The 16180-nt window shown below is 41.5% G+C and overlaps 2 protein-coding genes across 2 annotated transcripts; one reads left to right on the top strand and one right to left on the bottom strand.

Annotated features, from left to right (window-relative positions):
* Positions 1–1070: 1070 nt before the first annotated feature.
* Positions 1071–8891, top strand: LOC114873721 (leucine-rich repeat-containing protein 24-like). Its single transcript, XM_029182345.2, has 3 exons — positions 1071–1362; positions 1996–2226; positions 4861–8891. Exon 3 carries the CDS (start codon positions 4931–4933, stop codon positions 6920–6922), a length of 1992 nt encoding a protein of 663 aa, XP_029038178.1. The 5' UTR covers positions 1071–1362; positions 1996–2226; positions 4861–4930; the 3' UTR covers positions 6923–8891.
* Positions 8892–9638: 747 nt separating this feature from the next.
* LOC114873758 (CAPA peptides-like) lies at positions 9639–12696 on the bottom strand. The gene is made up of 4 exons (XM_029182413.1): positions 12574–12696; positions 11744–11935; positions 11288–11452; positions 9639–10316 (listed from the first exon to the last, which is right to left on the bottom strand). Exons 1-4 carry the CDS (start codon positions 12629–12631, stop codon positions 10237–10239), a joined length of 495 nt encoding a protein of 164 aa, XP_029038246.1. The 5' UTR covers positions 12632–12696; the 3' UTR covers positions 9639–10236.
* Between the last annotated feature and the right edge of the window lie 3484 nt (positions 12697–16180).

The raw sequence follows: 16180 nt of genomic DNA, 5'->3' as shown, positions 1-16180 counted from the left end.
TCCTAACTCTTGATTAAAGCTTCTACCCCCATCGAATTTCAGTTTTGTACCCATAGAACCTTCGTATTCCACCCGGAAACGTTATCACGGGTAAGATTCAAAGATGTCCAGATGCGATGGTAGAAGGTCCGTAGGATCTTAGGGGTTGGTACGAGCGCGATTACGACCGCCAAAGGGCAGAGGAGGGTCGAAAGGTTGGCTGTAGCGAGAGGGGGGGATTGGTGGTGGCGGGTGTCAGCAAAGGGGAATAAGTTTCATTGAACCAGAATTCGACGGTGCTGCCCGCGAACGGGTCTGCGGCAAGGGAGCCGAAAAGGGACAGCAAGGGGTAACGAGCGAGTGAGAGGGCGGCGAAACGACCACCGGGAGGGTGAGCTCTGATCGTAGAGGGGCAACAGGGTGTGGGAGGGGGTAGTGAGAGGAACAGACACGGGGATACGGAGGTGGCATCGTGTCGCTGGCCTCTGCGGCATATCTGCAGGTTTCTGTGGCGTGTGCGTGACACGATCGCGGGGATTAATAATCAGCCGGAAGTTTTGTCTCGTTGGTAGAAAGGTGGCTCGTTCGAAATCTGTGAATCTGTTTCGCGTACCAGCTATATGTTCAACGCGCCTGTGTCCCTGTGCGTGCGATTGTTCTCGGGATAGTTGAACGAGAGGAACGCTATCCGGGGGGATGAAAGTCTTCGATGGAGCGACGCGGTCGCAGCATCCTCGACGTTCGCGTTTCCTCGACGTTCGACTGGTCGGCGAGAAGGGTGTCGGTGGTCGGTGCGAAAGCTTCTTATCGTCGTCGAGTCTCGTGCGACGAGATTGATTGATCGGGCCGAGAGGATAATAGAAAAGTACTCGTCGATGCCAGTCGACGACCCCGCGGCTCAGGTGGGGGATGTCCTCTCGTGAGAACGGGCAAACACACGTTCGCACGCCTGAGACTACACGCGTGGATAGGAAGCTGACAAGTGCATCGGTGACGTTACTCTGGGTTGCTACCACGTTTCTTACCCGTTCGCATCGTTTCGCGATATCACGCGACCTGACCGCCTCCCCTGCGTAATCTCGAGTGGTGTCCTCTCGTACGTGCTGTTCGTACTGATCCACCAACGAGGTACAAGGTGACAAGCCGACTCCCACGGGTAGAATAAACAAAGGAAAAAGGACGAACAGGAGATAATTGAATCGTAAGAGGAAATGAAGACAAACTCGTAGGATGAAGAAAGAAGACGGATAAACCAGGAAGAGACAGACAGTGAAACGGTGTGCTCTCTTGCGTTTAACATTTCAACGAGCCACTAAGCGTCGCCGCGGATTGGTCGGCGAAGCGAGCGTACGGATTTTTCGTCGCATCCGCAGATTCATGCAAGTACGTGTATAAGCGAATTTGCCGCGGTCGATGCACTCGAAAGCTCGCTCGCTCGCTCCCTCGCTCTGGGGGGAGTCGAGTGACGCGTACTACACGATGCAACGAGAATCGTGCCGGCCTCGAATCGACCGTTCAATTCTAACAATCTTACCTAAAAATCCCTTCGTTCTTTAATTCAACGATCTACTCAATTTTCTCTACACATACTCCCCCCCTGAAATTTTCAGTCACACCGGTATCCCTCTCATTGATAACGGATCCAAAGATTTCCGGTCGCGTCCTCTTACCGAAGATTCGGGGACATCGAGAGTTATTGGCCACGCTCCCGGCCGACTTTCTCGCTAATTTATGATCGATATAAATTTCACCGGGCGTTACGCGAGCATACCATTAGCAGACGTCAGCAATTAATATACCTTAACACGGAGAGCAGCCGGAAGCTGGTAGGAAAAGTATGGCTGGCGTTTACGCCACGTTGTTTCCGGATGCTCGAAAAAAAAAAAAAAAAAAGAATTCTACCGATACAAACAATCTAGTCTAACTTTGATGAAACGTCCGAGACTAACGAAGGAAGCTAGTGTACCGAGGTTACATAATTTTTCAACTACAGCAGGATCGTTGTTTTTGTTGCAGATTAATGGTGGAAGAGGAACGGGTCGACAAGTGGGCCAACGTGCACGGCCAGTGCACTTAATCAGAATGAAATCTAAGAAGTCACGGGCAACAATGGCTTTGTGATGCACCAAGGAGCCTGGTCGGCGAAATGAAAGTCCCCGAGAAACAATGGAAGCGTCCACGCAAGCATGACGGCTCCATTCAGATTCGCAGACGGCATGCTTAGTGGCGGCCAAAGCAGACGCTCAAGTAAGTGTAAGCACAGCATTATTCTTACTTAGATACTCTTGCTTTTCTTTCTTTCTTCTTGCTTCAATTCCTATGTTTTTGCACTTCTTGCAATATTTATCCACGATAGCGACGCTCGAACAATGCTAGAAATATCCTTTCGGTAAATTATAAATATGTTTTCTTGTTTGGAAGGAAATCTGAGCGGTGATGGGTAATGGTGTGATGGGGTGTAAAGTATTGGTTCGTTGGTTCTTCGGTAATCTCTTTAGGGAGAGGAAGGTTGAAAAAGAAATCTTGTACGAATATAAGGTTATTGCTTATTTGCAATTTATCTAATTTTTCTAAACATAATATGCAAATTTATGTTTTTATCAATTATCTTCTTTCTCCAGCTGATTGAAAGTATTACCATAATTCGTAGGATTTGCATATTTTATAGACTCGTAGCATGCTTTTTGTATCCTCTGATGTGTTATAAATTCATAAACTTCCGCACTTTAATAATCAATGTTTCGAGTAAAAGGATTTAGTAAATTATTAAATACACGAAGTAAGGGATCGTTAATTATACGTGTTACTGTGTTAAATGCATTATGAATTTATTTTTTAATCATTTTAGAACGATGCAATTTTTCAATTCGAAAAATACACATTTCTCTCTCATCATAATAGCTTCTCTGCTCCAAAATTTCTTTCTTTTTTTACGTTGAATTTTAATTTAACTTCCTTCGACGAAAACAACGTTAAAAGTGGCCACTATATGAAAAATATTTGCACAACGGTTATCGATCCATGCATAAGGTGCAGAGTACAGGAGCTACAACTTTTATCCTCCATAAATTCGATACTTTGATCTTTGCTGTTTCGAACAACACGTGTAAACCCTAATTTAACCGATAATTTATCGATATTTTGGTTATTTACGTCCACTTAATATGGTTCACTCGAACCGCGAAATATAGTTGAAAACGTTTCACGTTTCACAAACGCGAACTTTCATTTCGATTGCGCGTCATTAATATCCGTAATTGTGTAAATAAATTATCGTGCCGTTACAGACTCAAAGTATTTATTAAGGGGTACTGTTTATAACCCACTGATTAATTATATCAGGCTACTAGGTGAATGGAAATTGTGTAACGAACGTTATAGTTTCCTTCGTCCAACACATTATCAGCATTTTCGTCTATTGTTCTTCGTTTAAACGGTTGCTTTTAATCATAACTCTGTATTATCCTTCATTTCAGTTCACCAACTTCGTTCAAACATTCGAGGGAATAATTTTTCATCCAAGAAACAGCCACAATCTAAGAGCATTAATTTTAATTTCTTCTGTACGAACAGATACTTCGTAAAATGTTACGAATTTATTAAATTTCTCCAAAGAAAAAATTGAAAATTTTAATATAAACTTTCACTAAAATACCTTTGTTTATACGACCTCAAATATAAACCGTTAAAGAATAAAAAACGTTCGTAATTAAAATCTTAACTTAGATTATAATTAAAAAAAAAATGTATGAATAACCGAATTTAACCCGTACGTGGTTGCACGTATAAAAGCCGGATTTTCGTTGCTGTTTACTTAATTGTTTCGTCGCGTAGAGGCGTTAAAATTTAACGAATACGAGTGTTGGTTCAACCAATGGCGTACAATAACGTGTTAAGTAGCGACGTTTTGTCTCTAACGAGGGAACAGTGTCAGAGAGCGTGTTAATCCGGAAATTATCACGCGTAATTTTACACGCTAACGGGAACAATTCAAATTATATATGGCAGAAGTTTCAAAACATTTAACTAGAATCGCCAAAAGTATTCCGTCATCTATGAATCGGTGGGAATGTCCGTTTAATTCACCGAACTTTCGAACGTGATTCGTTACTTTGTATCGAAAAAATTCGTTAATTAGCTTCCTTGTTTCCAACCGAGAAAAAAAAAGGAAAGAGAAAACAAGCTTTCCGCAGCACGCTTGTTCCGTTTCTTTGTTCGAAAAGTTTAGTTCGGTTTGTTTGAAACGTTCTAGGATGCAGAATAATGCAACAGCAGCGGCTTTTGTGCCATCAAAACTTGTGTATAACAAAGAGAAAATGGTAGTACGATTGACAAAATTGTAACATGTAAAAAGAAGGGGGGGAATGGATTTTGAGTCATGGGATCGTGAGATTTTTTAAAAAGATCCACCATTCTCCATTTCGACCACAATGCTTCCACTTTTTCTTCCAACTCAACACAATATACACAACAGTTCCATTCGAATTTCCAAAAATATCCATCTATCATGTTCATCGATTATTCGGTGACGTTCAAAGCACGCTTACAGCGAGGAAGAAGAGGAATTTTAAAAAAGCGGCAGTACAGCCAGAATCGATGTATAAAAGTATTACGTGCGTGTAGGTCGCTGTTTGAGAAGTTCTGAGGATCGGTACCGCTCGGGGTTACAATTAAATTGGGTCAGCCTGTGTGCATCGAGGAAAGTTATCATCACCAAACGTAATCTTTATAGTTAACGTAGTATTTCACTTGAACAGAGCACAATCGAATCATACTTCGAGTCATAGGGAATTTGGGTTTAGCACTCGCCTTTGTCCTCCTGCATGTTCACCGTGTTTATTTTCAATAGAGTTCTGTCAATGATTTCCTCTGTCTTTACAGATCTCTAAACGGCAGGGGAAGGATCCAGAGGAACAAATAACAGCTGCAGAAGAGAAACTGAATCTGTGGCATGTTAGGGCCAAAGCAGCACCCTCTGCGAGGGCGTATCCTGTTAGCCCTCTTCTTTTTACTGGGCACGTTCGCCTTACTGTCACGAGCAGCCGCGTTTCCGGATTGGACCGACTGCCCGGCAGTGTGTCGATGCAAGTGGACTTCTGGCAAGAAGTCTGCTCTCTGTCCTGACGCTGGTTTAACGTCTCTTCCGGCCTCGTTGGATCCCGACATGCAGGTGCTGGATCTCTCCGGGAACAAGATTCCCGCGTTGCAAGCAGAAGTCTTCAAACGTTCCGGTTTGTTGAATTTACAAAGGGTGTTCCTGAGGAATGCCGGTATACACCAGATCCATTCAGATTCCTTCAGGGACATGAGAATCTTGGTTGAGATTGACTTATCGGACAACCATGTTAAGAGCCTGGAGCCGGGCACGTTCTTGGGCAACGAAAGACTGAGAATCCTAATTTTAAGCGGCAATCCTCTCGGCAACCTGAGGAGCCACCAGTTCCCGATTCTGCAGCATTTGCGGAATCTAGAGTTACAGAGGTGTTCGTTGTCCGAGATCCACGGGGAGGCGTTCGTTCATCTGACTGGACTGGAGTCGTTGAGGTTGGATCAGAACGAGCTGGAATATCTGGAGGCGTCAGTGATATCCAGTTTGCCACGTTTAAAGACTCTTACGTTGGACGGTAATCAGTGGAGCTGCGATTGTAGGCTTCGGGACTTTCGTAGTTGGTTGATACCTGACGGACCCAGCAAATTGTACTCCGTGCCTCAAGTGTGTTCATCACCGATACGACTGAAAGGTCGCAAGTGGGAGGATGTGAAACCCGTTGAGTTCGCTTGCGAGCCGGAAGTGTTTGTGCTGGCTAGTAGCATCCAGGAGGAGACGAATGGCAATCTAAGCCTGGCTTGTTTGGCTACGGGAGATCCGGAACCCGAAGTCTGGTGGCAATTGAACGGTGGCCCGGTGAACGCGACGAAACTGACCGAGCAAACTTATTCAGGAACTTACGTTGCGTACGCGACCTCGGACGCCGGCACAGTCTACAACGAACGGTCTACGTCGGCGAGGATAACGGACAGGTGGAATAACCTGACGGTCTACAACGCAAGTGACGGTGACGCTGGAGAATATTCTTGTTTCGCGAAGAACATTGCCGGGCTAGCCAGGGACACGGTCAGTGTGGCGATTCCGCGAGTGTACACAGCGCCCACGCTTTCCCAAAGCGATAATTGGTTGTTATGGGTCAGTTTGGCTGGCGGTGGTGCCGCTGCATTGTGCGCCTCCATTTCCGCGGTATTGTTAGCACTTTGCGTGTGCGGTGGGACTCGTCGACACAGTGCCCGCGAGAAGGTGAAACTGCAAGGTAGTACTAGCTTCGGTGACCAAGAAAAGAAGCTGCTCGATCTTTCCGTGACTACCACGACTCCAGGAAACAGCAACGATCGAGGTAGTGGCCACGGTAGTTTGGTGGAGGCTTGCAGCACAGGTGACTTGGAACTTGCGGAACGCGGCTCGATCTGCGATCCAATGAGCGCAGCTACCGTCACTGTCGAGAGACTGCGTCCGGAAGTCACAAGTGGTTCCGTGAACGCTATGAGGGCTGTTCCCTGCACCGCGATGTTTCCGCCACCGCCACCTGAATTCACCAGTGGCGTTCTGCCAGCTGGAATCTTCGGAAATATATTTATTTCTGTGTCGATGCCACAGGACTCTTCGGATCGTTGTTATCCCGACTTGCTAGATATCCCGGTTCACGGCACGAGCAGTGCGATGAACAAAACCACCTCAGCCTTACCATCCGCAAGCAGCGTGTCCAGTTTTGCGACGCTACCGCGACGAGCATTACGGTCGAGCGACCTCTGTTCCCCTTACGACAATATGGGGCCCCGTGTGACCGCTAACGGGAGCTCCGCGTTCTCATTGACGGACGTGGACCTACGATTATCACCTCCACCGCCACCCCGAATTATTCAACCGCCGCACGAGTTCGTATCCCTCTGAGACACGTCGGAGTGGGTAGAGGGTGCCGGCTAGTCGGTTATACTTGTTCAAAGCTCGTCCGTCGCTTTTCTTCCCTCAACGTTCAGTCGCGTCCTCCCTTAAACGGTGTCTTCTTCATTATTGTGTTCGTCGTCGACAGTATTTCCACACGGTGTGTACCCCGCATTTTATACGGTGAGCCATGGGCCTACCAGGTGAGACTACCAAGAGACTATGCGTGAAAACTTGACTCTGATCGTTCATTTTTCTTTCATCGTTTTTCATCGTGGACAATTCTTGAGTTTCATGGGCTGTGATGTTTTTTTAGTTTCCAAGAACCTCGTACAGTGACCTCGATGTTTCTTCGGTGTGATAAAATTGTTCTGATAATCGACGAGTCTTTCAGAGGCGTGAGGATTATGGTTGAGATTTTTGTAATTCGTTTATTTTCAATCGTTATCGTAGTTGTACAACAGCGATCATTCGAAGATGAACGTATACATTTTTAAGATGGTCAAACGTTATTCACTTTTATTTCTTTTTGAATAAAGAGTGACATTTTAATGACGCAACAAAGCTACACGTTGAAAAGTTAATTTAATCCTGAGAAAAAAAAAGAAACGGAACTTTCACGCGATATAAATAAATAATAACTGCCAGGTTTGAATGAAGATGAAATGAAAACGCATTTTTACGACTGACCCATTAAATTTGCTCAGAACTTCGCTTCCAGGAAACGTTCGTTATCGCCACTTGGTAAGCGAATGGCTCATATTTTTAATCAACAAAATACCATTCCTCGAGCGTACATTTGAGTAAGGTTGTATGCATACAGGGACCTAGAAAGTTTGTATCTCGTGCGTATATTAAAGACGTCCGACAGGTTAACGAAAGTAGTATACACAGAATATTTGATCGAATCCAATCCAGTTATGTCTGTCCAGTCTATTCGATTATATAAGACATGGAGTGTCGAAACTGCACGTTCCAACCTCTATGAAAATCATTTTCGAATCGCAAGTTCGTTCAGTCAAAATCATCATCGCAAGACAAACTTGTTCGTTAGCTCAAAACTTCGAGAAGGCAAAGTTTCATCAGTCATTCATTTGTCATTTAGCTTTTCTTATTATACCAACGATCACGAGTATCAAAGGATTATAATATTGATCTTTTGTTTGTCCATTCAATCCACAAATCTCATAGACATTTTTCACATTCGAACCCTTATTAGCACTTCGTTCTATCGCATCAGAAGCCATACGTTTGTTAACCCTCTTGCTAGAGCAGTGTTCTATCAGAAGACTAATACGCTATATGGGCACACCAGACGCCAGTCATTTTTGTGGCTACGTACAACAGGTTTCCTTTATATACAATTCATTTCATTTATTCTTTTACCATGCACGCAGTGATGAATACTTAACAGTATTCACCACAGCAGCTGGCTATGGTTATCCTTGGCACGCAGTGGGTGCTTAGCAATGGGTGACTGTAGGTCGCTCTTAGGGTACAGTGGATATTAAGCAACGAAAGGGTTAAATACTCAAACGAATAATTTTCATGCCTTCTTTATTTTCAAAGACTTTCTCCCCAATGTAAGTTCTCTTCAAGTTCTCTTGATGCAATTCGCATAGATGGATGGACACGTACAGTTTCGAAGACGACCCCCTTGTGTCTGTATGTTCGCTTGTCTGCCTGGCTTGCATGCTTGGTCGACGTACAAAATGGCTGCTCGCAGAGAAAAGAAGCGTGTACGGTGACGATGGTGAGTGCGTGCGTGACGGTTAGACCTTAAGTCTCTTCTAGTTGCCAACATACACACCAATTGTGGGTGGTTTGTACATAAAGAAACGATGGAAATGAAAATGAAAGAAATCGAGGTTCTTTCCGTGTGGCGGAAACAGAAACGAAGTAAAGTTACCGAGTTACCTTCCCCTCCCTAATCATTCTCGAGGTGTATCACTAGTTTGTTACGTACTCTACGTGTGTACATATTTGTTATCGCAGTACACGTATTAAAAATAGAGTGGCTGGCGTGTACAGCGTCGCCGCCCATTATGAACACTTTGTCAATTAATAAAACGATTGAATTTTACACAGATCGAGTTATTTTCTTCAAGTATCGGTTGAAATCCGCGCGTTCGAATTTTTCGTCAGTTTCGAAACTATCTTTTATGCAACTCCTGAATTTCATGTAATAATCAATTAAACTTCGGCAACGAAACACACCTAGATATATACTGAAAACGTTACCATTCATTGAATCATTTAACAAGCAACTAATTGCCACATCTCGAATCATTAAACTAAATTCGAAACGTTTTATTTGACCAACGCGATGATTATCACTGTTACGGGAGAAACAGATCCGTGGTAATTGGAAATCTGGTCTTACGGAAACAACAGAAGCAGTGTTTGCTAAATTATTGCAATCTGCTCGCCAATTATACCACTCGGTGTACAATTTGAATAATAATATACCAAGTCAATGCTTGAAATAAATAGCATTCTATATAGAAATTCTGTATTCCATTAACATTAACGTTACGATAATGAGAACGATGTTAAGAAAGAAAAATTCCAGAAGATTTAATTCCCTGAATCTGAACGATCATTCGATCGGAGAGAAAAAAAATACTCAATGGAAATTCGTGATCAATATGTTTGGGAGAGACATGGAATGGGTGCACATACATTCGACGAACAGGAGGAGGAGGTTGCTGTTGAACGAGGAACGTAATTTCACCAGCTTTATTACCTTCTTTCGTCTGTCAGCGAATACTCTTTGAACGATCTACATGCCAATAACTTCACAATGATCGAAATAAATACAGATAAATGGTACTCGAGCACGTTTTTGGCTATGGAATCGATTCACCGTTCGACCTGAAGCTTTCCATACGTATATTTCATCCCTTGCCCTTTAGATAATTTTACGAATAGAAGTTTACGTAGACACTTTGGATCGATAAGGGTTAAATTTGGAAAGTTTCTGTGATCTAAGCTTCGCAAAATATCAAACTTCTAAATTAATTAGTACTTCATACAGGAAATGTAGCAAAGTATATTATACTAAATTAATAGTAGGATGTTTGTATTATATTAATGCTAACACACTTCATTATTCAAAATTGAATTTCAAAGCTTTATTGTCATGAATATTCAACAGTTCATTCTTCAAATATGGTTTCACTTTTCTTTTTATCTTAAGTTATGGTAAAGTTTGAGTAAGGCAAGGGATGAAACAATGTCGAAACTTAGTGGCACGAGTTAAGGATAGATTATTAAGTTAGATCGTGCAACTTCCGGCCGGGGTCGAAGTTCACGTTTCGAGATCATTTGCAGAATGTTCGATCCGCGTCGCTTTCACGTCCTAGTCTCGGCGTGTATCCATTCATCTGGCTGTTCCTAAACCCTGGAATCAACCAATAAACGAAACTACAAGTGAGAAAAACGAAGACGTTGCTTCGTTTTCGAGGACAAACCAGGATGTTAAAGACGATAATTCAAAATGAGGAAAAAATCGACGACGAAACGAAAAACGAAATCAAGTCGATAACTTCAAAATCTTCACAATACACAGAGAAGAAACAAGCCTCCAAAGAGAAATAAAATATTCTATCAAAATAATACAGAAAGAAATTCACAATCAAACACAAACAACACGAAAGAAAAAATCATAAAACTTCAACCCTAGAAAAAAACTTCAACCTAACAATTTTTAGAAGAAAGTAAAAAAAATTCTATTTCTCGAATATAAAAATATCCGATTCAATAAATAAATCATTAACAGGATTTTATTTATCGCAAATTCATTTGTAACGCGTTCGCCATAATAGAAGGAGAAATGAAATAGTATTCGTACGAGGCGAGAAATTAAATTGGAATCAACAGAACATTCACGATACGCGGCTCACGGTTTTGTTCTCGGCTCACGTATCGATGGCGATGGATTTTCGCGAATGCCAAAAATGTTTCGCAATACGTGGTGTGGTTCTTTTTTTGCTGGAGATTCGTTCGAAAAAGCTGCCAGCAAATCGGTAGTAAACAATCGAATAAAGACAGATTATTTTCACCGAGGGTTAAAGTTGAAAAATCAAACTTTGAAACCACTCAATTGTTTTTAGTTCACCCTTCCGTTGTACGACGTACAGAGGATATTTTATGAATTTCCAATTAAAATTCTTGGTTCGTTCGTTATTGATTTATATCACTGGCGCAGTGAAAATGGATACGTATAGCAAGATGCACTGTTAGCATAATAGGAATGCAATTCACTGTTCTTCTTTTCATTTTTATATTAACATGGACCCAATTTTTAGGTCGCAACGAAAGGGTTCGATTGAAACTGCATGCTCTTCTTTTTTTTTAAATAAAATTTCCTACCTCGAGCCAGAAGTAAGGAGTTGGAGAAATGGGATCTACCGTCGTCGATCTTCTGCCAGGGCCGATACTCCTTGGTGATCAACCATGACGAGTCTTTTGGAATTTTATCAGAATGCTTCGGATTCATCGATCTTCCGTTGAATACCGACATGACGTTGCGTGAATCTACGAATTAAACGGTAATTTATGTGGCTACGTAAGTTGTACACTGCACTTTCCTGCTTTGTATTACGGGCAAAGGAAAAATATGTAAATGAATCTCTTTGATCGATTAATCGAAATATCAGATACAGGATGTTTCAGTTAAATTGTTTCAATTCCTCAAAAATACTTGAAATATTGGCCAGAATGTACCAAGGCCAAACGGTGCGAAAAGTTCGCTATAGTTCACTGGATCCAAACACGAAAGCTTAAAAGCATGTCAAGCTTGTTTCGGCTACAACGGCCGCGTTTTACCTTCGTAATCCTTTTCCGAGGCAGAATCCAAATCCGAATCGTGTGTGTTGTAAAACTGCATTTCCGTATCCGGTTCCATTTCACGATGCCGATTATAATTAACGTTTGAGACCGGCTGATCGGACCGGCCAACCCTTGGATAGGCCATCAACCCAGACGCCCTTCGGTCGTTCGCCTTCAGTTTCTCTCCATCTGCAAAATTATCCAATTAACGCGATTTATATTATTTCAGGTAAACGAGATCGCAGTATGGTAAAGAAAAAAAAATATTTCATTTCATTGAATGCATTTGCCATCCGGCGTCCAATAATTAAAAGAGAAAAAGGGAGAACAGTCCAAAGGATACGTGGACGTAATATATGGAGACTGTTTGAACTGGTCATCAAAGAGACACGTCCAGTTTCCAATAATTAGCGGAAAAAAGAAATATCACGTGAGAAAAGGCAGCAATGGAAATACTAATCAAGAATATTCCTTTCTGCACGATTCCCCATAATTTAACTTTTTATCAGCCACGAAGACACGCGAATTAACTCGACAAAAACAATACGAAGGGAGGTATTAATCAACGATATCCTTTCTTTCAGCCCCGTAACACCGATCACCAAGTAAACGACGAAAGTTCCAGCATAGAATAATTGATCAATCAAGAGAAACCATCGAGAAGACGAAGAAAAACGTGAAAGCATCAGGTTGTACAACCAAGTTCATCAGCGCGTAGCGATGAAAAATAGGAAAAAGTCTTGTTGCGATAAGGGTAGACGAAAATTGATAAAAAAAAGGAAAGAAAATGACGTCGGTCGGATCGATCGATCGATTTGTACACTTACGGTTGAGAGAAGTAGAAAATATTAGAACGATCAGTACTACAAATAGGTGATTTCTCATTGCTACAGCACCGATACCCGGGTCTTTCAGATCGAAATTCGATGAAGCGACGTGGCAGAGCAGAAGATCTCGTCGACACTGAATACCTCCAGGTAGTTGCCGTCTGATTTTATACCTTGCGCCACGACCAGCCAACGGGGGTTTACCACCCCGATCCCACGGAAACTTCAACCCCCCTCGTTTTGCATTCTACCACCCTGTGTCGTTCCACTACCAACCACCGTCACCATTATTTGAACGTTCGTTCGTTGGTGATTGAACTTTAGACCATAGACCCTGTTCCTCATTAGGGACGAGAAAAAAAATCTGAAGCGGATTTCGTTCGTTTTCCAGACGACGAGGTAAATCATTTGATTCAGGGAATGGTATTAACATTTATAACCATTTTTTAGGTCTCCGGGTGGAAGCAAATATGAAAATATTTTGAAGAGAAATATTAATATTTTTTTGCTGAATATGGTTACACCCTTTACAAATATTTGCTTGTTGAAAAATTAAATAACAGCTGATTCATAAATTTCTATTTATTCCAAATTATGAAATGATCAGACTACGCGTATAAAGCTTAAATCCCAAACAAAGGTATGCGTAAATGTACTGTGAAACAATTAAAATTAATACTGTTCGATGTATATCCCGTGAATCGTATTCTGCAATTAACAGAAACCGTTTTACCACACTTGTATTTAATTCAACGATACAAAACGAAAGGGGCGAGTTTTTCATTTCCAACCAGAAATTACAAGATAAAGTGGAATTGATTTTTGGGTTGAAATTTCATTTAATATTCGCGATAACATTGTTGCCGAAAAAAAAAATAGGCGGATAATAAAATTCCGGCAGATTATACGAAAGCGTGGAGGGAAAGAGAAAAATGGAGAATTGAATTAAAGTTAAAATCGCTTTAATCAAAATTGCCAACGATTACACGGTTAAAACTCTTGTGGCTACATCACCATAAAAGGATACAACCGTGTTAAAATTGTTATAAGTCTCTGATGTGACATACATGCGTAACGCGAACCAGTTTTTACGCAAAAAGTGTTGTTTCAGGAAACTGTGAATCGACCTAAATTTTAAATCGATTAAAATTTGTTTTCTTTCGATATTCTCTTGAAAATTTGTTTAAAAGGCTCTAGTTTGATCGAACGGGTGACCAGTGGTAGAAATCTAACCAGTGTCCAACGAATAACCTTTAGAAATCAAAGAGCGTAAAATCGAATTCTGGGCTAACAATTTCGTTACCAGCGTCCAACGAACTATCAAACAGCCCGTTTCAACCGGCAAACGTGATTCTTAATTCCCGGAAAACTCCCCTGGGAAATGCATGTAAAAGTCGGAAACAATACGTTACTACGGCCAGCAGTTCTGGCCGTTTGCAAACCGTTAAAAAGTTTCGATACAATTATTTCTGAGGCAGCGTAAAGAAAAAGTCTGCCTTTCGTTAACTGTTCGCGCAATAGAAACCCTATTTACCAACTATTTTAAGTCGAACAGTAAATTTAATCGTGAAGGAAACTCTTGGCAGTGTGGAATAGGAAGGTTGAAAAATTTCAAGTTAGAAAGTTGATAAGTTACTTGGCGATTCGATTTCATTCTTTTAGTGAAAGCAATTTGGATCTTTTCGCTGTAAAAATACGGTCTGGAAAACACAAAGGGCTAATCGCAAAATTCGGGCAAATATTTGGAATAACTTTCTTTTCATGCAAAAATAACTCGAACGTAGCGAATTCGTTATGTTGCTCGTATGAATAAAAAATTTCTAAAATTAATTTAACCCTCTGTAGGCAAACATATTCTTCACTATTTCATATTTTCACAGACGAAAAATTAATTTTCAAAGTTTATTTAACTCTCCGTAAGAGAGCTTAATTTTAAGCTTTTAAAAAAATCAGAAAAAATTCTTCTTCCAAGACTCTGCTTACATTAATAATCCAGATTTAATTCCGAAGTAAAACTAAATTCTTTTGTTAATTAACGTCGATGATCTGGACAATAGTACTCGAATGATGTGAACGATGACACGATCTATTTAGAGGCAAATAATTGTAACGATTATTCGCTATAATCCAAATACACATTAGCACGCGTAGCACAGCTCTGGTGTATGCATAGGATCGCATAAAGATTTATAAATGCGTGATATGATCATAATGGCGCAGATTATGGTGCATTACTCAACCGATCGTGATATATCCCGTGCTCCTGCTGTGCGGAACATACGAGGATACTTTAATCTCTTTGAACAATGAAATATTTTATCCTAAGTATAAAGACGATATCGTTGCCATTTTCATTTCGCATACGATAGATTCGCGAAGACACCTTCGCGGAGTAGAATCGAGAGTAAAAATGGTATCGATTCGAACTCGGTTCCATAGTTTTGCCCGATACCAAGCCGATTCTTTATCAGCCTCCTCAGATATCCCTGGCTTTCTCGAGCATAATAAGAATAGAAAAATCGGACGATCGATCTCGTAGCACAAGGAAACAAAGAGGATAGAGGCACGGAGGTTGGATTCATCGAGGTCGCGTTGGAATCGATTCGTTCGCTAACCGTGGCCAGCCATTCCCATGCAAACTTTTCTATCTTAAGGTAGCTACGTTAGCCCTAATTTAATTTCGTCGGATGCTCGTTTGCATCTGCTCACGCGCCTACACACGGCTACGTCTCATTTGAATACAAAGCAGACAGCAGGATGGGTCCATATTTAGCGTTTAACGCGTCGGCTACCATGGGGTTCACCGGTGCACGGTTTAATTCAATCGGATAATTAAAGAATGAAGGAGGAAAGAAAAATTTTCATGTTGGGCAAGGAGGCTGGGACCAGACTGAGAGTGTCTCTTCAGCAGTGAACACGCTTACGAAGCTTCCGAAGTGATATTAACTCCTCCCATTGACTCGTTCTCATTAATATCGACATAAGTTTTCTTCGATTCCACGCGAAGACCCGCAAAACGTTATCGACGAGTTCCTCGGATACGTGTCGATGAAATACAGGCAGTTTTCATTTGGCGAACGCGATGAAATCAGGCATGCTGCTTGTTTTTCCTCTCTCATTCCCGTGGCAGCGAGCCTGCCTTTCGTTTAAACTTTCTTCTCCTTTTTCTTCTGTGAAACTGCGTCGATGCTTGCCGGTCATTGTGCAACGAATAATGAAAGAGTTTCGTTATTGTTGGGAAAGGATCCTATAAAAGGATTCACGCAACTCACGGTAGCGAAACGGAGCAAAATGACGAATTGTAAATTCGATTCTTCTTAATGAAATACGTGCAACATGAAATTCTCAGTATTTTCAGAGTATTAATCAAAATATTTGTTTGCAATAATAAAATGGAAGATTTTCTTTTTTCATTTTGCAATCGATAACGATAACAAATCTCAGTTTCATACGCAGCATTATAAAAAAGAACAAACCAATTGAAAAACGAAAAAGACTTCTCGATTCAATTTACAACATCGTAGTCGACTGAAATAATCTCGGCGTGTAACGTAGCGGACCATTTCGCGGGGAAATTAACAATTCGCCGTTAAAAGTTATCACCTGG

The sequence above is a fragment of the Osmia bicornis genome, chromosome 8 (genome assembly GCF_907164935.1).
Source record: "Osmia bicornis bicornis chromosome 8, iOsmBic2.1, whole genome shotgun sequence".
In the NCBI taxonomy this organism is placed as follows: domain Eukaryota; kingdom Metazoa; phylum Arthropoda; class Insecta; order Hymenoptera; family Megachilidae; genus Osmia; species Osmia bicornis.
The sequence above is the reverse complement of the archived record's forward strand: the minus strand, read 5'-3'. Positions and strand labels throughout refer to the sequence as shown.